We start from the raw sequence: 22331 nt of genomic DNA, 5'->3' as shown, positions 1-22331 counted from the left end.
ATGACAGCCCACGGGAGGAGGAGGTTTCGGCGCCGAGCAGGAGCTGCAGATGGCGAAAACAAAACAGGTGAGTTGGCGGCGGCAGGCGAAAACACCGGTACCAGAACGACGGACAAAGGGGCGATGTGGACGTCAGCCGCGGCAAACACTTTAGGGGGAGCGTGGTCATCGAGGTCAGGGCACGGCGTCGACAATGTGAGTTCGGCACGCGCGCAGTCCACGAGGGCTTGATGAGTAGACAGAAAATCCCATCCTAGGATTACGTCGTAGGATGATCGGGGCAGGACGACAAACTTAACGGCATACATAACATTTTGAATAATTACACGGGCTGTGCACTGAGCGGTAGGCTTGACGTGATGCGAGGTCGCCGTACGCAGGGAAACATCGGTAAGCGGGGTGGTCACTTTTCTCAGATCGCGGCACAATTTTTCGCTAATTACAGAAACAACAGCTCCTGTGTCGACAAGTGCACGTACGGCGATACCTTCTACCAATAAATCAATTTCGTTAGGCGGGTAAAAATGAGGTCTTGGAGAGTTCGATGACGGCGCAGTTCTTGCCTCGGGAACTGCGGCTGTTAGTTTTCCTCTCGTGCGGGGCTAGGTCGGCGAAGCATCGGGGAGATGGATCGGCGACGGGGAGAAGATGACCGGCGTGAGTCATACGGGCGGCGTGTAGAAAACGGGTCGGCGACGGGAGAAGGAACTCGTGGTGAGTGCTGAGCACCTTGATAGGTTGGCGAAGCCACACCATGTTGAGAGCGGAAGCTGCGACGGTGACAGTGGCGGGTTATATGGCCCGCAAGACCACATGCGAAGCATATGGGCCGGTTATCAATGGTACGCCACGGATTCACAACAGATGGTCCGGTGGGCGCAGAAGGATGGGGCACCGGGCGTGAGGGTGGCGGCGACGTGTAGAAGGACCCGGTGGCACGGTAGGCGCCAGAAAGAGATGGGGCCTGTGGCCTGGCAAGAGCGGCAGCGTAAGTTAATGGCGTAGGGACAGGCAACGCCGGCGGGGCAGTTGGTAGTGCCTGGGCGACTTGCGTCTCAATGAAATGACGAAGAGGTGGATCTAAAGATGACGGCGCTGGCTCAGGTGTGTGGGCGACAAGGGAAAGTTGACGTGCAACTTCCTCGCGGATGAACTGCTTTATGTGTGGCAGCAAAACGGTGTGATCGGCAGTGGCGTCGCTGGCAAGGGTGGAAATGTCTGCTGTATCTTGAGCAGCACGGCGCGTCGACGCACGCTGCTTTCGCAGCTCGTCGTAAGTCTGGCAGAGTTGTATCACGTCGGCTACCGTCTGGGGGTTCCTAGCGACAAGCATCTGAAATGCGTCGTCGTCGACTCCTTTCATGATTTGCTTTATTTTTTCTCCTTCAGTGAGAGATGGGTCGACGCGCTTGCACAGGGAGAGAACATCTTCGATGTAGCTTGTAAACGTCTCCTCCCTGCGTTGGACTCGACTGCGCAAGCGCTGTTCCGCGCGAAGCCGGCGCACGGCGGGATGACCGAAGACCTCCGCGACGGCTGCCGTAAAGGTCGACCAGCTCGTGATTTCGGTTTCATGGTTTTTGAACCAGAGGCCGGCTACATTAGTGATGTAAAAGTGAACGTTCGTGAGCTTGGCGCGGTCATCCCATTTGTTACTAGAGCTCACTCGTTCGTACTCGGCGATCCAATCCTCGACGTCCTGGTCGCCGGTGCCGCTAAATACAGGTGGGTCCCGTTGTCGGGGCACGCCAGCACAGTGGATTGTCGTTGGCACGGGAGCAGCTTGCGATGGGCCAGGATCAGTCATGGTGAAAGCTGATGGTAGCGTACGGCTGCGAAGTTCCAGGATGGACAGTACCCCGCTACCTCCACCACTTAAAATGAGGGTGTTGGTCTTCAAGCAGGCCTCGATGTGGCGTTACAGAAGGCTATCCGAAAGGCAGGTCTGGTTACCGGCGAGCGCGAGCTAGAGCGTCAACAACAACCACACTCATCGTCGTCTTCTTTCCCCAGACATCGAAGCGCGGTCAATCGCCTTCAGTACAATATATATATATATATATATATATATATATATATATATATATATATATATATATATATATGTGTGTGTGTGTGTGTGTGTGTGTGTGTACATATTTTTCTGCTTGTTTTATTAGCGACAATCTCTTAAACGGCCGTTTCTTTTTTTTTTTTTTTTTGCGTCGCAGTGCATTTTCATGCCTTGTATAGCCCCTCCTGCATGGGCCAACACTGTTGGCCTGCAGTATTCTGAAATAAATAAAGAACTAACTAAATAAATCCGGATTCACTTTGACCAACTCGGTTTCTTTTAACATGCGCTTAAATTCAAGTACGCGAGGCTCCTCCGCATTCTAAACAACCGAGTGCCCCTCAGGTTCGCTCCCATATTTTATCATTCCCCGATAGTTTATTTCTCACAAGGAAAATGGTCCAGCGACCACTTCGCTTGTTGTCAGAGTACACGGCAGACGGCCCACTCGTAGTTCTCCCGTCAATAAAGGAACGGGGCACTCCAACACTCCTTTCGTGGCTTATAGTGTGTTAGGCATACTCGTAATGGAAAGTAGCGCAAGAAAGAAAGAAAGAAAGAAAGAAAGAAAGAAAGAAAGAAAGAAAGAAAGAAAGAAAGAAAGAAAAAAGTGTACAAAACGGGAACACACCAACAAGTGAGGGTACGATGACAACAAGGAGCACTTCACGCCGACCCGCAGCATCTGATCCGCATCCTGCACGCCCGGTTCCTGCTGCGCCGCGAGTGACAGACGCGTGCGGCTCTGCGGCTGGCAACCCCGGTGCATCCGGAACCGAAACCGGCGCTGTCCTTTCCTTTTCCGAAGCGTAGAGAGCGCTGTCGGCGGCGCGAGCGGCGGCGGCCGCTGTCGCCCCTTCCGAGAGCGGCGAGTGTCAGCAGCAGCGGCTCAGCAGCCGGAGTAGTGGGCCGCCCCCGTGGGCCGCGCGGCAGCAGCACAAGCATCGCCGGGAGTAGTAGGAGCACCAGTGTGGCAGAGAGAGAGGAGAAGGGTACAGTAGTAGGAGTGTGTGTGTGCGTGTGCGTGTGCTGGGGAGTCGGCGGCAGGGTCGATGCGGTGGAGACGGCGATGTGCGGCCAGCGTAGCCGGCGGTCCTCCGCCTACGAGTAGTAGCGGATAGAACGTGTGTGCCGGCCGGGGTGCCCCGTCGCAGTCATGGGGCGCGAACCCCGGTCGTCGTCGGCGACGGCGCGGCGGCCGCCGCCGGACCCGTGGATCCCGTCTCTGCTCTGGTGCCGGCTGCTAGCGATCGTGCTCTTCTTGTTCGGGCCACCGGCGCCAGCATCGGCCAGGGGTGAGTGGTGGTTCCCGGCCGCTTCACCTGTTTCCCCCCCCCCCCATTTCTTTGCCACCGAGAGCCCGAGTCTCATCTTGCAGCTCACTTTCAAAGGCCCGGCCCGCATGCCGACGGGCCGGTCGGTCAAAGCGCGCGGAGCGGCAAATGCCATTTTCACCCTTTCTCATTCTGACTTTAAAAAAAAAAATATTTTAGCAATCGGTGAGCTTGGGGACCGGGAGTGGTCCGCAGCGGAAAGTAGAGCACGACATTCGTGCCTTGAGAATGCTTTTCGTTTTCCACAAATACCCACTTTGCGCGATCTACTTATTCTCCTAGCGCGCGCGCGTCTCGCTGTTCTTCGGGTTCTCCTCCACGCGTTCTTTTATTTTATTCGGCCAACGATGAGGCATTGCCAAGTTCTTTGGACGTGGTTTTACTTTCTCTCCTTTCTTTTTTTTTTCTTTTCTTCTCAGCAATCTCCAGCATATCCTTATCTTTTTATTATTATGATTATTTTTCTTTTTTTTACTGCGACACGAAGGATTGACAGATCTCGTGCGCGTGTTGATTTAATCAACTGTTTTTTTTTTTTGCTAAGTTGGCTTATAGGTGACTGTTTTCTTGCGCGCTGATTAGTTGCGCATATACAGCTCGCTGGAGGAAATGCTCGCACTGTTCCTGTGCACTGCAGCTTAACTAGCAGTCAGTGGGAAGGTACCTCGCTCTACCTACATAGACTTTGAGACTCGGATGAGTGAAAAGAAAAAAAAGAAGAGAAGAGAAGAGTAACGAACTCGAGAACGCGCAGGTATAGGTACAGTTGTGTGCTAGTTTACAGTTCACCTGGATCCTAATCTGAAGCTCCGCCTTCCACATGGCTTATCACGACGGGAGGTAACTCTCATTTGTCGCCTAAGACTTGGAGTAGCTTTCACCAACGCGTTCCTCCTACCTGATGGGAATGGCCACAAGTCCAGATTGTGAAACTTGCGGGTGCAAAGAGACTATAGCACATCTTCTGTGTGATTGTCGTCGTTTTAGTGCACAAAGAAAAGTCCTCAGAACCACGCTCGACAAGATAGACAGCCGTCCCCTTACGGAAGCCAGAATTCTTGGTCCCTGGTCCCAGCCGACGTCGGAACGAACTGCTTTAAAAGCGCTAGTACGCTTTTTAAAAGAAACAGGACTTCATGAAAAACTATAAAATTGTGCGGACAGATGTGTTTTTTTTTTGTTCTTTTTTGTTTTGTTTTTCTTCTTTTTAATCTTCTCTTGTTTTCTAGTCTTTTCTGCCCTTACCCCATCCCCCTGTGCAGAGTAGCCAACCGGACACTTAACCTGGTTAACCTCTCTGCCTTTCGCCTCTTATTTTATATCCTTCCTTCCTACAGTTCACCTAACCACCTGCAGTTGGCAAATGCGCGCATCCAAGGCCTTTCTTTCCTTTTTTTTTCTTTCTTATTCTTATTTTTCTGAAACCTTCTTAGGTACACGCGGTTGGACTCCGCCGCTAATGTGACGCCATTTCGCTCTAGTTGATAAGTTTAAGCAAGTTCAAGTTAGGTTTGTCTGCCCCCCGCACGCTGTGCCGTCGGAAAGCGCCGGAGATTTCGAAATACAATAACTGGTACCGGTTTCTACACGCTATGTCGAAGTTTATTTAGCTTTTTAGTATCATTTTTAAATAACTGAACGTTCGTGCTATGAGGTGGATAATACAGGTTATTCATAATTCCTTTTTTGAGACCTGCATGCATAGTTTGAGTGCAATGCGCGCGAAATGATTCTACTCTGCAGAAGTGTTCGTGTGCATTCAAAGCCTTGTCTTTGTTTCTCATACAATCATTACGGGAAAGATGCAGAATTTGCAGGGAGTATGCATCAGTTCCCTAAGAATGGTAAAAACGAAAATTTTTTGACGTCGTTCTGGTTCACAGTATGGCGCAATTATAAACAGAATGATGTCATACCAACTATAGCCATAATGAAACTTTTATGAGCTGCCTACGGAGACGTTTCAGCGGGGTGGCAAAGGGTAGAAGTATATCAATTAACTAAACTCTGGGTTTTTTTTTTATGCGCCGGAACCACGATTTTATTATGAGGCACGCCGTAGTGGGGGACTCCGGATTAATTTTGGCCACCTGGGGTGCTTTAACGTGCACCTAAATCTAAGAACAGGAACTTTTTTGTTTCTCGTCCTGATTGAAATGCGGTCGCTGCGGTCGGATCGAACCCTCGAGCTCGTGTTTTCTTTTTATTTTGCAATATGTCTCGCTTCAAACGCAGCCGCATCGGACGTGGGGTCGAACCTGCCACCCCTTGCTAAGCTGCAGAATGCCATTGAGTCCTTTAGCCACAGCGACGAGTTTCGTGCTGTGAACGTGTACGGGTGCTATATATTTGATATGAAAAGCACTAAAACAACGGTGCAAGAGGGAGAGACATATAAATGAGATGCGAAAGGCAGTGAGGTTAACCGGAAGACAGATATCCAGTTTGCTACCTTGCACTGGGGAAGAGGTAAGGGGAGACAGAAAGATAAGGGAAAAAAAGCACCCACAGAAAAACAGAGGGACGTGAAAAAAAATGGTGCAAGAACTTTAAAATAACAAGCAGGATGAGGTGACCAAGGCATACTTATCCCACTATATCAAGAATAGCCGTTGAGTGACATGGTCAGTGAGTGCATGAGTGCTGCCTCGCGGGACTCGGGGAAGTCGAAACGCGGCCGCATCGACCTGTAAATCGAACCTGCGACCTCGTTATCAGCTGCAGGAGCTGCCGGATCCACATTGGCCACGATGCCGAAATGTCCCGCGATTGATGCCATTTCACGTCTGCTTGCATATATATCCCTCACTGCGTGAAATAAGCGTCAGCGTATACAGACGTCCTGCTCCTGTGCTGCTTATCGGTTCCGCCAGGTTTGGGACTGCAGTCACGCGACTGATAATCCGAACAGCCGAGCGACTGGTCCAAGAAATTCGCTTTTCGGTCAAAGCGACCATTTGCTAACGGTCGCTTTGAGACCAACTTGGTCGCGCGACCTTTGCGAGTCGCCGGTGAGAATGAGCCCTTATATAGGCGGCGCGGCTTATACAGCCTCTCCATCGACAGCCTTTAGCGTATATTCGCTTTAGAAGCGCTTTGCCTGCCGCTCACTCTGCTCAACAGGAGACCGTCATGATTCACCACCCGCAGCCGCTTTAGGAAACACGCTGACCTCAGCATCGCGAAGCCGGAGACCTCCTTCGAGCCCCCGCTCTCACAGCTCAGCGGAATTTCGTAGCCGCAAATTGCGGGCAGGGTCGAGGCCACGATAACTCTACACAGCAGCCCCTTAATCCCTCCCCACCCCCTCCTCCTTGCCCTTGCCACCTCCTGGTTCTGTATACTTTCGAGGCTCTTCCTCCCCTTTCCTTCCACTGCACTTCCCCTCGCGTCCGTTGGAAGGGCTGTGTATCATTATTATAATTTTATTTGCTATTTGATTTATATTTTATTTCATCTGGTAGCGCTCTGAACGGTTGCGATCTGGGCAAACAAGATGTGAGGACATCATGTCAAAGATTTCGCCGGCGCCACTGTAACTCTGGCCGAAAGGTTAGCTACCAATATATATTGAAAGCGTACGGATGCTATATCGTTGAAATGAAGAGCACTAAAAGAAATGATGCAAGAACCTTATGATAAGAAGCAGGATGATGGGATCAAAACATATTTATTCTGCTATACCAGCAATAGCTATAGTTAATGACGCCGGTGCAGTACTTAGTTGAATGACCGTGGTCAGCGCAGCTAAATACAAGGATTTCAATCAGAGGGGAGTAAGTCCTAGAGCAGTGACTTAAATGCGCACTTTTCCTTCCGTTCTCTTCTTCCTTTTTTTTTTTCTTTTTTTGAAGTTCGCGTTCTCGTCTGACTCCGCGCGTGCGACTTCATTGCTTCATTTCTGTATCAATATTTTTTTTTCGAAGGAGGAAAGGGAGGTGTTTCATTCGTTAATATTAATCCCTCACGGCGCCTAATTAAGCTTTTGTTTTTGTCAGCTCTTATTTGCAATAGCATGCAGCCGAGCGTCGGATTTCCCTGCGTAATCACAAGAGACGTGGAACAGACGAAAGCAGCTGCTTCCAACTTCTCCGCCTAATGTCTGCTTAACCGCTCGCAACACTATCGCTAAATGTCTCGCCTGCTTGATTGAGTTCAATTGTTTGACTTGAAACAGGAAAGGAATGAAGCGGAGGACAGCGCGAAACCATATGCAAAGCACGCGCCGGCGAGGCTTAAATATTTAACGAACAAAGAGAGGGATATACATCGGCTCGTTTCTTGTCGCGACACTCTCCAAGTATGGCTCCTCTAAATCAATTTCTTCGGGCAATTAAGGTCATAGTCGCACAGCAGTCGCCATTACAGACCGACCGAATTCGAAAAATTCGCGACACCCGTCGTTGGGGTCATTCCAGACTACGGCTCCGCATCGATCCTCTCTGGACAAACAAGCCACTTTGCCTTTGAAGTGGGTACGGAGTTGCTCACTGAATACATTACTCTACGAGAAAGCTCGCAGCACTTAATTTTGCAGCTCTTTGATGTCTCTCTGTGGCTAAGAAGAGCACGTGCCGACTTAGAATGACCAATTTGCGAAACACTGAGCACGTTAATCACGGAGCACGAGCTTCCGAAGCTCTCAATGTTCATAGGAAGGCCTTGAAGATTCCTCTCATTTCTGAGTGTAGCTTCCTAATAAATTCCACATTGTAAACCATTTGTTCGTGACTGCGGCGTTCGAATTCGTGACTGCGTGCTGTTATCTATGGACATGGAAGGACTTGCTTGCTGGGTTAATTGTAGCATTGTGTTTTGCTTGCCTGGGTAGTGGTAGGATAGGGCGAGTCTTAAATATATGTAACTTGAAAGAGCGTAAGTTTGGGCATATGTTGGTATTTCATGACTTTTATTTTTAGCGCACGAAAACGGACGGGACACAGAGGTACGACGCGGACACAGCGCTAACTTTCAACAATTGTTTTTCTTGGTGGACAAAACAATTGTTGGAAGTTGGAATTCCAACAAAACAATTGTTGGAAGTTAGCGCCGTGTCCGCGTCGTACCTGTGTGTCTCGTCCCTTTTCGTGCGCTAAAAAGTAAAAGTCTTAAATATATGCTCATGTAGGCAGTCCCGCCTGGGCAGGTACGGTACCTAAAGTACTCGATCATACGGCGTGGGCATTGCGTAGAACATTTGCAGTAGCGTTTTCAATCTAGAGAAGCTTTAGAATAGACGGAAACACCACAGAGATTACATATCTTAATTCGCATAATGGCGATCTCGATTGCCTCTTTCTAGTTACCCGAGCAAGTTTGGACGCATCTGTATACGTAGAATGCGTACAGTTTGCAGCTTCTGCCAGATAAGTGGTTATGCGTGGTGCGAAATTAAAGGCTGTTTAGTCTTCGCTATTGGTTAAGCTAACGACGGGAAATAGTTACCTTAGCTGAGTATTTCTCCAGTCTCCTTATTCTGGGGTCCTCGTGTAAAACTGTACTTAGAGGCGAAGCGACACCATCGCTGAAACTTAAGAGAGACGGAAAGAGGTTGTTCTTTCTGTGGGTGCGTCGTAGTTTTGCGCTAACTATTGTTTCCCAAGGATGCAGCAACAAATTCCACGACGAGCCCCAGCAGGCTATCTTACTCTTTGTGCTCTGAAAGTGACGTCTTGAGACGTCAGTTTGTTAGCATCTTCGTTGGCAACTGATACTACGAAATAAGATTAATGTTCTTATCGTCGCTTTCCCCTGGGGTAGCGAGCTAAGCGTGCCGTAAGGCAAACTTTTCCAGTTTTTATTCAAACGCATCCCTATATTGCCTTCGGTTTTTTTTCTAGTTCTTGTGTTTCTACGTAGTGCAGATCTACTGTCGACAATTACGATTGAACTTCCCTCCTTATCACTTGCAATCTATGGTCGTTCGAAGTCATGCTTCATGTAAAACACGACCTCGATTGCCGGGAATCCAGCCTAGAACATCGCTACCCAAGAAGCGAACTTCCCCTATATATAATATAAGTACGCTTACACTAAATGCGGAATTGTTTGCAGACGAGTTATTAAAGGGAAAATGAGACATCCATCCAATTGTAGAAATTGCTACAAAGGAAAGCCCTGCGGGGTCCTCGAAAGAAAAGCCTCGCAGGCACCGTTCCACGGTTCTAACCATCGCCGATCCGACGGCCTCCCGAAACGATTCAGCTCAGCTTTCCCGTATAACTATATTCGTCCCTCCCGTAGATTGTTTCAAAGTTCTCCCCGTCACCCATGCGTCATAATTTAACCACGTTTCGGGGCGGGTGCATCTAAAATGTCGCTTGTGTAAGCTTATTCTCGAGTTTCCGGCGCGGTTGACGCATGAAAGCCGGCGACTAAAGTGCATGGAACGGAAAGTAAGGGGACGTTTGTTTCACGGCGGTCATTTATTAACGAGATCGCCGTCAAATTCCCGGCAGCTTGACGGAAGAGCGCGCGCGACCTACTCATTTTTAATCTAACGCCGAACGTCGTCTTTCAGCGCACTTTCTCTCCCGCGAGTGGTACATTTTTCATTAGTTCCACAGGGCTTTGTACTGGCGGGTATAAAAGAAGACTGCTTACTTTGCAGAATACCTAACTTATTTCTTTTTCCTCCCTCGCTCTCTCCCTTATTTCTCTCGTGCTCTCTTGAAACTAATTCAAACTGCTTAAACGCTTCTTCCAGTCGTTCGGAAGTCGTCATTCCAGGTTAAGCTCACAGCGCAAGAGTTCGCAGCATTCGGAAAAAAGAAATAAAAAATAAGAAATAATAACAGAAATTTTTTTTTAATGGAGGGGGGTGGCATTTCATGAAAAACCAAAAGGTCTGAAAGAAAGAAGCAAAGCAAGTGAAGAGAGGTAAGAAAAGAAAGCAATATTTGCGACGCCAGCAAGCGGCCAGCTTTCAATGAGCAAGCGATGTCTCGGGGCTCGTTAAACGCCTCCCGAGACCGAAATTAATCTGGCGCCAGCCGCCGTGTACGATGTCCGGGGCACGCCGAAAACCCCGCGGCCGTCCGCTTAATACTACGCACGTGGCTGTTAGAAGAAGGGGAAAAAAAATAAAATACGAGGGAGCATAACACGAAGCGCGAAGCAGTGTAATGAAGCATCATGGCGCAAAAGAGCAAAAACGAAGCCGCTAACTGTGGTGCATGTTCATAAAAATTCTGCTAACTACCACCGGTGGTCTTTTCGCGCGTTATGCGCTCCGCGTTTGCTTTTACCATTGCTCAACGATGTTTTTAAAGTCGTATAGCTCACTCGTAAAAAGAAGAAGAAAAAAAAAAAGAAACTGGTGTATCTCGGCTAAGGCAGTGCAATAAGCACTGTATATATAGAAGTCGTTTATCCGCATCGTTTTAGTTGTATGTAACATGAATTATGGATTTGGTTGCATTTCGCTAGCGTATGTAGATGTGTGAATGCTTTATTTATGAACTAAAGGAAGGGGACAAAGAATATATGGTTAAAGATGGACACTCTGTAGGGCGTCTGGGGGAAATCTAAGCGAATCAGGTAAGAATGGTGCGACGATTCAAGCGACTTCCGCTGCGCTACGCGCCTTTCTCGGGATGTCGTGGCAGAATAAGCCACGGAACGATCTTGCTCGCGGGCCGTCGCGTATTACGTATGCCAAAGAAACCTCAACGCATCCAAAGCTCACATCCGCTTTTACGAGGCGGCGCATCACGCGATGTTTACGAAGGCGGAATACGCAACCGTCATGGCACGTCATTTGTAATGTCTCTTTGGAAGCGTCAATGCAACCTTATAAACCGTGACTGCGTTCGCTGCTTCGTTTCACAGCGTGAGCGTTCGCGCTTGTAAAGGTTACGCACGCATAAGTACCGTATACCCTCAAGCTTTCCGTACTGGCCGCAGCGCCAGACCATATAGCTTAGGTAGCGGAGGAAACCTAGCTTGTAGGTGATGTCACACATCCATGGTGCCTCCTTTCTGAGGTTTTACGCGCCAAAACCAGTTATGATTATGAGGCACACCGTAATGGAGGGCTCCGGATCAATTTTGACCACCTGAGGTTCTTTAACGCGCACTACAACGCAAACACACGAGCGTTCTTGCATTTCGCCTTCATCGCAATGAATTTAGCCTCCATGGTGCCCTCTATAGCCATCGTTTATCTCGAGGCAACAGTGTAACGTTCTGCGAAGGTAATACAACAACGCATACCGTGCATCACTACAGGAGACGGTGGTGAAGGCCCATGAAATATGCGTTCTAACGCCGCCGTAGATTGAGCAAGGGCTTGGCTTATGAAGTTCAAGTGTGCCGTGAAACGGGGCGCTCTCCTGTCACCGTTCCGAGTGTTGTCTCACTTTCGTCGTGTAGATCAAGCATCTGGCATCGCCAACGTTTGTAGGAAGCTGAAACCACCGCAACGTGCGCCATCTTGCCAGTGCGCGGGGCATATACGGTGTCGACCGTATTCACGAACGCCCGTTGTCTCCACGCTGGAATTTAGCCCCACCCAGCTCCCTTGCGGGCCACCAGCTATAATTTCATGATCAACGCATTCAGAACACGAAGGCACTGAAGTTGAAGAACGTTGTTCGAGAGTGGGACACTTCTAGGAATGCCGTAATACCCACCGGGTAGTAGGTAACTAAAAGCAAGCAAAGAAATAAATAAATAAAGTGACGTCACAACCGAGTATGGCAGAGACGTCAATATCTTATGCTGCTTGGCGCGAATGTTTGACTTTCTTCAGCGTCCGGCATTTCGACCGCTACGTCAGCAGTAAAATTTCTTTTGAGGCTGAGGCGAGCTTGCGACTCGCCTCAGCTGAAGCGCCAGGAGGAGAAAAAAAAAAAAGCTGAAGCGCCAGCGTGTCACTGAACTATTGGGGTGGCGTATGTCTTAATGTGAACATAATCAGGCTGTTATCGACGGCAATTGATCCAGTAGGTTAATTAGGAAGGTGAGTGAATAGTATGAAAATAAATTAGAGTGCCACAGAGGTTTCAAAAGCAACTTCACTTTTATTCGTCTAGAATAATGCAACCAATATAATTGACCAAACAAAACATATGTTTCACTGGATCACAAGTACACTGGCCAGCCCGAAGTCGTAATTTACAGCAACATATGCGAAACCTTTTCACAGAATCATTCGCAGTTCCGTGCGACACCATGTATACATATGCAACAGTTATCAGACAAGACAACATTGCCCCAGGTTATCAATTAGACAACATTCGACTTACTAATTTTGCTGCCCGTCGGACGCCCAGAGCCTGTGCTACGGAGAGTGAACGAACATAGCGCGACGTATTTTCGCGGAGCGTTCTGCATTTATCGTCACGACGAGACAGAGCGTCGGATGCCGCAGTCCGTGAAGTTTTACGATTTCAAAAAACCTGCACTCACACATTTCGCCAACGAATGTCGTGCGCTAGATCACGCCAAATTTGAAGGGAAGCGCACACCACACTTTGAACAAACACGTAAGGAAATTAAAAAAACTCGGATGAAACTACAGAGCCTGCAAGTGAGCAACTAAAGCCATTCCGCACGACATAATAGCTGGCTTGCACAGTCTTGCCAAGTCTTGAGCCAGAATCACTGGTTGGTAGGGGTCACCAAGAACGAGCTAATAAATTGTGAAGTATAAAAAAAATTCTTGTTTTAGTTCAGCAGCAAAAATATTTGAAACGGAATATTTACTCGTATCATAATATTCTGTTTAAAATGTTCGAACATTTTTTTTTGCATAGGTTTTCTAGTTTCAGTGTTTGTTCCCCCTCACCTATAGTCGCGCTTTATTCGCGCACCACTAACTGATATCTCTGGCGATACGTATTGGCACGCCTTTCGGTCCAAGCTTCGCAACCTATTTAGATGGACCTTGGCCAAAACGTCTCGCCGTTCGTCAGGCTCTGATCGGCAAAGCGATTCATTGATGTAGACGTCAGCGAAGTCATGCATGGGGACAAGAAACACCCAAGCGTCGAAAGGATGCTGCGTCACTTTCTCTTCTTTTCACCTCGTAGATGCGATTATTTTCACTGTGAAAAACTAATCGCTGAACACAGTGGTTCATGTTCCATATGCTGCAATTGCAGTCGATAAACATGACGACGCATGCTTACGCTTGCGCTCTTGCTCAGCTGTTATTAACAACTACTTGACTATGAACTTCATTGTGAAGGAGCGGGGATTGCTGAAATAGTATTTGAAAAGAATACTGCAATACAAGATAGATAGATAGATAGATAGATAGATAGATAGATAGATAGATAGATAGATAGATAGATAGATAGATAGATAGATAGATAGATAGATAGATAGATAGATAGATAGATAGATAGATAGATAGATAGATAGATAGATAGATCTAAATGGGGTAGATATATCAGATAGATTATACAGGGAGTATGTGATGAGTGAATCAGAATATGATGCGTAGCTTATGCGTTTGTTTGGTATCGCATGTAGTCTGTAAAATTAAGATTATTGACTTTTATCCCCGTTCCAGGCGTAGAGAGCACATCGTATTTAAGGAGCTACGCAAAACAGCATGTATTAAGGGGCTCGGACTATAGTTTCCAAACGAGGCTACCTTATTTCGCAGTGACCAGATGGCGAATAGGTAGGTTTATTCCAAAACTGCTTTCTCGTAAGCACATTCATTCGGTGAGCCGGAACAGGTCTGCCGAATTGATAGCGTGTGCAAGGTGATCCGCGGGAGACAAAGAGACCTGCAAACGTATCTCGGTTAGCCAACCTGTCCACGGTCGATCCAAATAGGTCGCGAAGCTTCGGGCGAAAAGTGGTTCAGAACGAATTGTCACCGACATCAGCAAGGGTGGTTATGGGAGCAGCGATTGAAGCGCGACTATGTTTGGAGGGAATGATCATCGGGAAAGAAAAAAAGGCGTTTTTAGATGCGAAGCATCTTCTGGTCGGGGCTATGTCACTCCCTCCCTCCGCCGTGCGGCGTCCACACCCGCACTGCGTATGCGCATCCTTCTCCCCCTCCTCTCCTTGTCTCATCTCCTCTCCTCTCGGCATTCATGCGCATGCTCCTCCCCCTCCTCTCCTCTCCTTGTCTCATCTCTCCTCTCGGCATTCCTCCTCTCCTCTCCGACGCACCTCTCCTCTCCGGATTGCGCAACGAATGGCAACACCTGCGGCTGCGCGCGCGATAATGCGAAGCAGCTTATGTTAGAGGCGCGACGGTAGGCGCCCCAGAGGCACTGGCTACAGCCACCAACGACGCGCGCGTTCGGTGCGAACGCGGGCAAAACGCCGACGGCCTCGACAACAGTTCTGCGCGTTGCTGGTGCTGCTGCATGTCCAAGTTTATACAGCTGATAAAATTACCTTGAGTCGACCCCATGGCTGCTTCGCATACTACTCAGGGTTCCCCTACGGGAAGATGGTGTAATTTTTTAATTAAACAGAGAGACAGTTAGATTAATTCAACAAAAATAAAATTCCTAATCATGGCGAGAAAAGAAGAGACAACTCTATTTTACTTGATTATTATCAATAAATACCTCTTTTTTTTTCAGCGCTCACCGTAAGAGCGCCCACCGATAGCGGTGGGCGTAGACGCCGCCAAGACCTTGACGTCGCTATCACTTGCAATGCAATGCAGCTCTTGAAGTGTGCAGAAAGGCGTGCTCGTAAAGTTGACCCATTACAATACGCTCCCCTCGCATGTTTTGTTGTTTTGTTTGTCGACGTTTGACTGAATTTGGTGACGCGGGTAGTTATTTCTTAACCTGATCGGTCAAAAGTAGTGAGTTGCGACCACCAGATTATTGCTTACTTTAGTTGTTTTTGTGCGACAGCGCTGGCCGACGGGCTTGGCGTCCGACGAAAGGACGAGCACCCTACGCCAAAAGCGTTCGTCGGCCTCCAAAGAAAGTATGTTCTGCGCAGGGGTGCGATTTCGAGACCCGTACGGCTGACCTCTTGCTGCATCGCATTCCGCGCTGAAAGCTCGGAACGCCCATCAAGTCGAATGCAGGGCATTTGAATATACAGCTCTAATGGCAGGCCTCCGAAAACAAATTTCGCGCCTTTGAGAACAAAATGACGCCACTTCTGTTTGTAACGGATATGACGTCACATCATTTTTTATTCCGCCGGAAGTGTTCCCTCCTCACACAGATGGCGTTAAGCCCAATGAACCGCCGATGAACCGCCATGTTTTGAACGTATGGACCGGCTTCTATGGAAGCTTCGCTACCAGGTATATTTTACCTTGACCTGTCTCTTTAATTTTATCCCCGAAATTTACCGGGCCTCTTGTATTTATTTATTTATTTATTTATTTATTTATTTATTTATTTATTTATTTATTTATTTATTTATTTATTTATTTATTTATTTGGTTTTCACGCATCAAAACTCACCTAGAGAAGAGGAAGAGAGCTAGCTGGCTACTGCCACCAGGAGGGGCACAATGCCTGCCGGCGTTACAAGATAAAAGGTAACTGCATGTTGTGGAAAACATGAATGCAGCAATATGCAGTACCACTCAATTTTTTAAACTCTATATACACCAAGCGTTGCTTGTGCCAGGCGTAGTGCCCCGGCCGCTCGTGCTTTCTGTCGTGTGCAAGCACGGTTTCAGACTACTGATTATAGTACTACTGAAAGTTGCCAATTGCGTTACTTGTCAGGCTTACAAGTCAGCTTTTAGATGCGAAGCAGCTTATGGTCGGGGCTGTGTCACTCCTTCTCTCCATCCATCCGCCATGCGGCGTCCACACCCGCGCTGCGCATGCGCATCCTCCTCCCCTTCCTCTCCTTGTCGCCCATCCGCCGTGCGGCGTCCACACCCGCAATCTATGTAGACGAACGTTTTCGCTTTTAACCTCCATTGAAATGCGGCCGCCGCGGCCGGGATCGAACCACTGACCTTGAGCTTTTAGCAGCTCTATACTAATTGGCTGCTGCTGCTACTGTGTTCTTAAAGTTACATTCTGAGGTTTTACGTGGCATAACCATGGTCTGATTATGATACACGCCGTAGTGGGGTACTCCGGATTAATTTAGATAAGATGTGCGTTCTTTAACGTGCACCAAATGCACGGTACACGGGTGTTCTTGCATTTCGTCCCATCGAAATGCAGCCGCCGCGGGTGGGATTTGAACCCGCGACCACGCCATAGCCATTAATACCTAAATCAAACGAGCAGATTTAGTGACACTTCGAGCGACTGCACTTCGCCTGACTAAGTGTCACTTCGGCGGCGTGGTGCTAGACGGCAAAACGAAGTGTCATTCGGGATTGATGACAATGACAATCTATGAAACCATAGGGGTTATCATAGGGATAATCTTATATATAAGATTATCGGCCTTTGGAGTTTTGGAAACGGTTACTGTTTTATTGCGAAATAAATGTTTATGTACAAGAAATATTTTAATCCCATTAACACGTCTATTTGGTTTGAGCCAATACAAGCAAGGAACATGTCTAACATCCACAGGGTCAAAATGGCGAAATCTGCTGAAAATGAACGTTTAAAGCTTTTTTTAAAATTTCATTGGTTTCACAAACGCGCTCATAACATTTGAAATCGGATTAGTGCCAACTAAGCGGTGAGCACTTAGTTATCTATTCTTGAAGCATTGCTATCAAGGCTACCCACTTCAACGCAGCAAAGGGAGTTAGTTCCACTCCCTGGCAAGTGCATTTCACAGCAAAATGCATGTCACTAAACATTTCCGTCTGACAGCCTGCGAGTGACACTAACTTCGAAGTGCACTGCTCGAAGTGTCATTAATTTATTTGCCCGCCTGACTGGGGTAGGAGCCACCATGGCGGGTTATTGTGTTTCTTTACACTGCCACTTCACAAGTAATGTAAATACAAATGCGCAAGCTAACATGCAAATGTGTATGCAAGAACTGTCTCCTTTCTGAGTCTGTAAACCAGTTTAAATAATAAAAGGAAGAAAGCGATCATTCTTTCCCGTGTTTTGTTTACACGAGGAGAGAAAAAAAAGCTGAAATTTTCGTTCTCTTGCACGAAAGAAAAAGTCAAGCACACGGTTAGCGCTTCGCGAGGTCTATACATTCTCAAAAGTGAAGGCGTCAGATTAATCGGGCGTTGCAAGAGTTCCTTTTTGTCCCCGGATTACAGGCTGGAACACGCTGCGGCTTAAGCTCTTTTTCGCCGAAAATCTTGAAATAATTACGAAAGGCCGCAGTAAATCCCGCTTTACCTTTTTTTTTTTTGAAATCTTATAATTATTCGGCACCTCTCATCGTTGTTCTCTTTTTCGTTATTTCTTTCTTACCGCGCGCGCGCCGTATAATTCGTATTAGTGCCTGTCCCGGATACCTGACCTTCCTCCGCCGCCCACCTTTCTTCTCCCGCGTTTCGAAACGCGCGGCTCTTGTTATCCTTTTCGGCGTGTTCCGCGCAGTTCCGCATAATCCGTCGCGAATAGTGATGAATAGGTTGCCCAGCAACGGCGACAGCCAGGCGCGCTGAAGAGACTCGAATGTCGCCATGGCTGCTAGTGTGCCACGCTTGTCGCGAACGTGCCTCGACGCAACATGTCACGAAGATTGCAAAAAGAGCTAGAAAGAGTAAAAAGGAAGTCAAGAGCGAGGATGGTACGGTTCGTTCAGAAAGTTGCTGCTGTGGCTGCTGCGCCAACGAAGCCGTTCTGGCTGCTGAGCTCGGGGACGTGGTTTCAACGGCGTGCGTGGTGGCTGTGTACAGCGTGAAGGATCGCGCACGTCTTCTCGACGTTGGGCGTTGCTGTTGTTCTTGTTGCTGCCGTTGTTGCTATAGGCTCGGCAATAAGCGGTGTACGCACGCACCCGCTTTCCCGCTATGGGCGATTGGTTGGGAATCTGGTGACGTGCATAAGCCGTGTCCCAAAGGCTTCAGAAATGATCCAACGTAAGACAGACCGAGAGAGTTCGAAAGAGAGAGAGAGAGCGAGGTACGTGTATTTGAGCGTTACGCATTCTTCCTGCTTTCCGAATCAACGCATTTGCTTGATCCCTGCCGGTTGTTTTCACACTCTATATCTCGTTACACGTAGATTAAGCGTACGTAAGCGGCACGTTTACGCAGAAATGTTTCACTTACTTTGTGGGACTCAATTGCAGCGAGATTAGCAGTGTATGTCTCGAGAGATGCAAAGTGCATCGTTTTATGGGAAATAACGTGCACGTACTGCGTGAACTGCTGCCGTGAGCCGCGGAAAGTCGCAGCGATGTCCTATAGTTAAGAAGCAGGCTGAGGTGGAACGCTGGACTGGCGCAGAACGTAACATGCGGCAAACTAAATTCATCAATTCAGCTGTCATAGTAACAGGGGGTGCTTCCTTATGTTCATCCCTCACTGCAAATAGTGATTATCACCGTTTACGTGATTTTCTAGTGCCTGATCTAGAGCGATCTAGGGTGGTCTGGGCGTCCGGCCATGACGGTTTATTTACGAACGAAATAGCTGATAGGTTGGCGAGAGCGGCCCTCAGTGATCCCATTCCATTGATATTTCATGCGTCAACTTACGTAACTATTGCCAGGCTCAGGAGGCGCCTGAAATGATGCTGCACTTTTTGTACTCCACTATAACTAATTTCGCCGAGTAGCGATGCAGAAATTTGGCGCAGAAATTTATTTCGTGTTTGAAAAAATTGAAGTCGTTTTCTCTGGGTTACATTGTGGATACTTGCCTTAAACTTTCATCGCGATGGGCCTGCTCTGGCATCTTCTGTGCCTATTCTGTGAAGACGCTAGGCGATTTGTCTCTCTCTCTCTCTCTTTTTTTTTCTTGCCTGCTCGCCGTTTCTGATGTTTAAGGAACACCACTTTAAATGTACCATTTCGACAACTTAAATTTAATAAAAATTGTATTCCGGGCAATCTTTTTCCGACAATTTTCTTCTTTGGACACTGTCATAGGGATGCTTACTCAGCCTTGGAGAAACCCTCCCTATTTTCAATACGATTTCATTGATAAATTCTTAGTTGTTCTTAGTTTCTTAGAACCTTCCGCGAAACATCTGTTGTTTTCCAGTAAGAACTAAACGTCTTTTCTGATATAGTCGAGGGTTCGTTGAAATACCATACGCCTTTTTGTTCATCCCCCCATAGTGGGTATGCGCCATCAGTAAACGGGCGCCAAACCAAATCAAACTAGATCGTACCTGAGTTTACCGGTAACTACTTCATAGATTGTGCATGCATTTCTACGACGCGACTCCATCAACAATTTTGCCACTGTACCAGTTCGTTCCTCGCTCCGCCCTCTTTGCATCGTATATATGATTTCGGCTTTCAGAAAGAGAGAGAGAGAGAGCAAGGAGAGGAGAGACAGGAAGGTCAACCAGACGAGCATGGTTTGCTACCCTACACTGTGGGTAAGGGAAAGGGGGAATAGAAAGCGCGATAAGAAATGCACTTCTTAATTGCGCCTTGTATACAGTTGTCCAATGTGAGGCTCAAGCATCACCTTTTCGCGGTTGTTTGAGCCCTCGCGCATTCTTTTAAAGGTAAGAGCAGTTAACTAAGTCACTTTAGTTATATGACATGCAAGTATATATTCTGCTTCAAAATCTTGCTGAAGTCGACACAGGCGATATCAGGTGCTCATCATATCATGTAGTCAAAGATTGCTTTTTCGGTCCCTATATTCTCCCGCAGCACTGTTGATGCTGAACTGTTCCGATACTCGATGTAATGCATTAGAAGCAGGCTGACACATTCCCAAATTCGGTTGTGTGTGTCATTACACTCTTTCTTGCTCTGCATCTTGTCTCATTTGGCGTATATATATATATATATATATATATCACTGCTTCACATCAGTGTTCCAGAAAAATGCATGGCTGAATGTAGGCAGTCCCTTTGGTATCGTTACTTCTTATGAAGTGAAGACTACTAGAAAGGTTGTTTTTAGTTAAATAACATTACCTTTCTAAACTAGCTTGAAAGTGTATGTTTTGTTATTTATTGCTCACTGTTACACTATGATAGTGATTGATTAATGTTTTTGTAAATTGAATTGGATAACATTTTCTTGTACTCTACTGAAATTATGCTTCTGTGCGTTTGTATTCTCCTGCGCAAATGCGTTGGTTAAATACGTCGTCCCACTTTTTACATACGTTACGTTGTAATGCCCTGCTGCCGCAAATCATACTTCATTCACGGTCCCCCAATGTAGCTTCTGCTACTGGCCCAACAATTGTTGTGCAAAATGCTAATGCTAACCCTGAAAGACTCAAAGAATAGAATGCACTGTACTGTACTCTACTGTACTGTACTGTACTGTACTGTACTGTACTGTACTGTACTGTACTGCACTGTACTGCACTGTACTGTACCTGCGTCTTATTTATGCTAGTTCTCTTCACTGCGTAGTATTGCTACTCGCTTACACGCTGCCTCGCTATTTACTTCATTTGCTGCACGCGCCAGGTCGTTCTCAACGTCGCCTTCTTAGGCGAAGCCGGGTTGACGACGCTAAAGGCCGCCAATGCCGTTCCCGCTCGGCGCCGAAATAAACGCCGGGCTGATCGATAAACAAGCTGTGCTTAGAGGCCGACGCGTGGCCACTCGTAAAGCCTCGCCACTTGCGTCCTCGGATGCACTTGGCGCCGTGGGCACATCCGGCATAAAAAACAAAAATAAGGAAACAGAGGTCGTATATACAAGTCGCTGTCTGCGACAGCCGCGTGATTTGAGAGACGCATTTACGGCTCGCGGGGGAACTGTGCTCGCAGTGAATAATGTAGCGCCAGTAAACTTACAGGAAGGGGCAGGGGGGGGGGGGGCTGAGATAGTCTATAGACTACATGTAGACTACATTGCCTGCATACAAATCTCTTTTTTTATGTACGTAACGATAAACAGGACTCAACATAGATTGAAATAGAAATGGCTACGTTGCCTGTCGGTACGTTCTTCTTTATCTAAGCGTAAGAAATACCACATCCCTGAAAAATTCCTTGAATTAAAAACGTGTTATCTGAATGAGCGCGGAAAACGACGGCAACACAAAAAAGAAGGCCACAGGACGAGCTCTGGCCGACAACTGAAGTTTATGAGTGCATCAATTGCAACTCGCCCAGCTTTCCACCTTAATTTAAAAAAAAAAAAAAAAAAAAAACGTGCGACCATAATATTGTGCCCAGCCTACGGACAGTGTGTATACAATTGTCGTTTTTCGTGGAATTATGTAGATATGTATGCTCACTGGCACTATACACTTTAGTCCATATACGAATGACCAAAGAAAATGAGATGTGCACGAGAGTGGCGCAGCATTAGACAGAGTGGTCAACGTAGGAAACTTTCGGGTATAAATAAGCGGTTTTGTTTACGCGGGACCTAAGTAATCGGTACTCGGATGTATCCGAAAACGCATTCGTCCTACAGCGAAGTAATTTAGGGATCTTCGGTTGATGAGGTATAAGCGCAAAAATTATCTGTATTCTGGGTGTTATGATAATGGTTCGTGATGCACGCGCTCTACTTAGTCAGGGATGTCACCAATATACCTCAATACTATTATTATGTAGGATTCACAACTCCTGAATTTTAAACGGGCTTGGGGTCGCCGGGGTCCTTCCCGTATACTGCCGTAGCTGCTACAGGCACACTTCCAGCTGCAATCACGCCGTTGGTGTCGCCGGAGGCGGTAATACTGCCGCAACAGCTCCGTAATTGGCACCATGTCAATAATGTTCGTCGTAGGAAATCAAGAAAATGCAAATTTAAGAAAGATGGGTCGCCCACTTTTGAACGTGCAGCCGCTTTGTCGTAAGGCGCAGCCGCTGCAGGACTCACACTGCGGCGATATTTATTTATTTATTTATTTATTTATTTATTTATTTATTTATTTATTTATTTATTTATTTATTTATTTATTTATTTATTTATTTATTTATTCGCTCATTAATTTATCGCGGCCA

At 47.3% G+C, this 22331-nt stretch overlaps 1 protein-coding gene across 1 annotated transcript in view; it reads left to right on the top strand.

Moving 5' to 3' along the window:
• The first annotated feature begins 3049 nt into the window (after positions 1-3049).
• The window catches only part of LOC119440588 (chondroitin sulfate proteoglycan 4-like), a 172433-nt gene continuing 153151 nt past the window's right edge, over positions 3050-22331 (top strand). Inside the window, 1 exon segment of the mRNA XM_037705486.2 lies at positions 3050-3348. Within this exon segment, the coding sequence (XP_037561414.1) occupies positions 3210-3348 (139 nt within the window). The 5' untranslated portion in view covers positions 3050-3209.

This window comes from Dermacentor silvarum, chromosome 2 (assembly GCF_013339745.2).
Source record: "Dermacentor silvarum isolate Dsil-2018 chromosome 2, BIME_Dsil_1.4, whole genome shotgun sequence".
Lineage (NCBI taxonomy): Eukaryota > Metazoa > Arthropoda > Arachnida > Ixodida > Ixodidae > Dermacentor > Dermacentor silvarum.
Note: the sequence above shows the minus strand (reverse complement) of the source record. Positions and strands in the feature narration are given on the sequence as shown.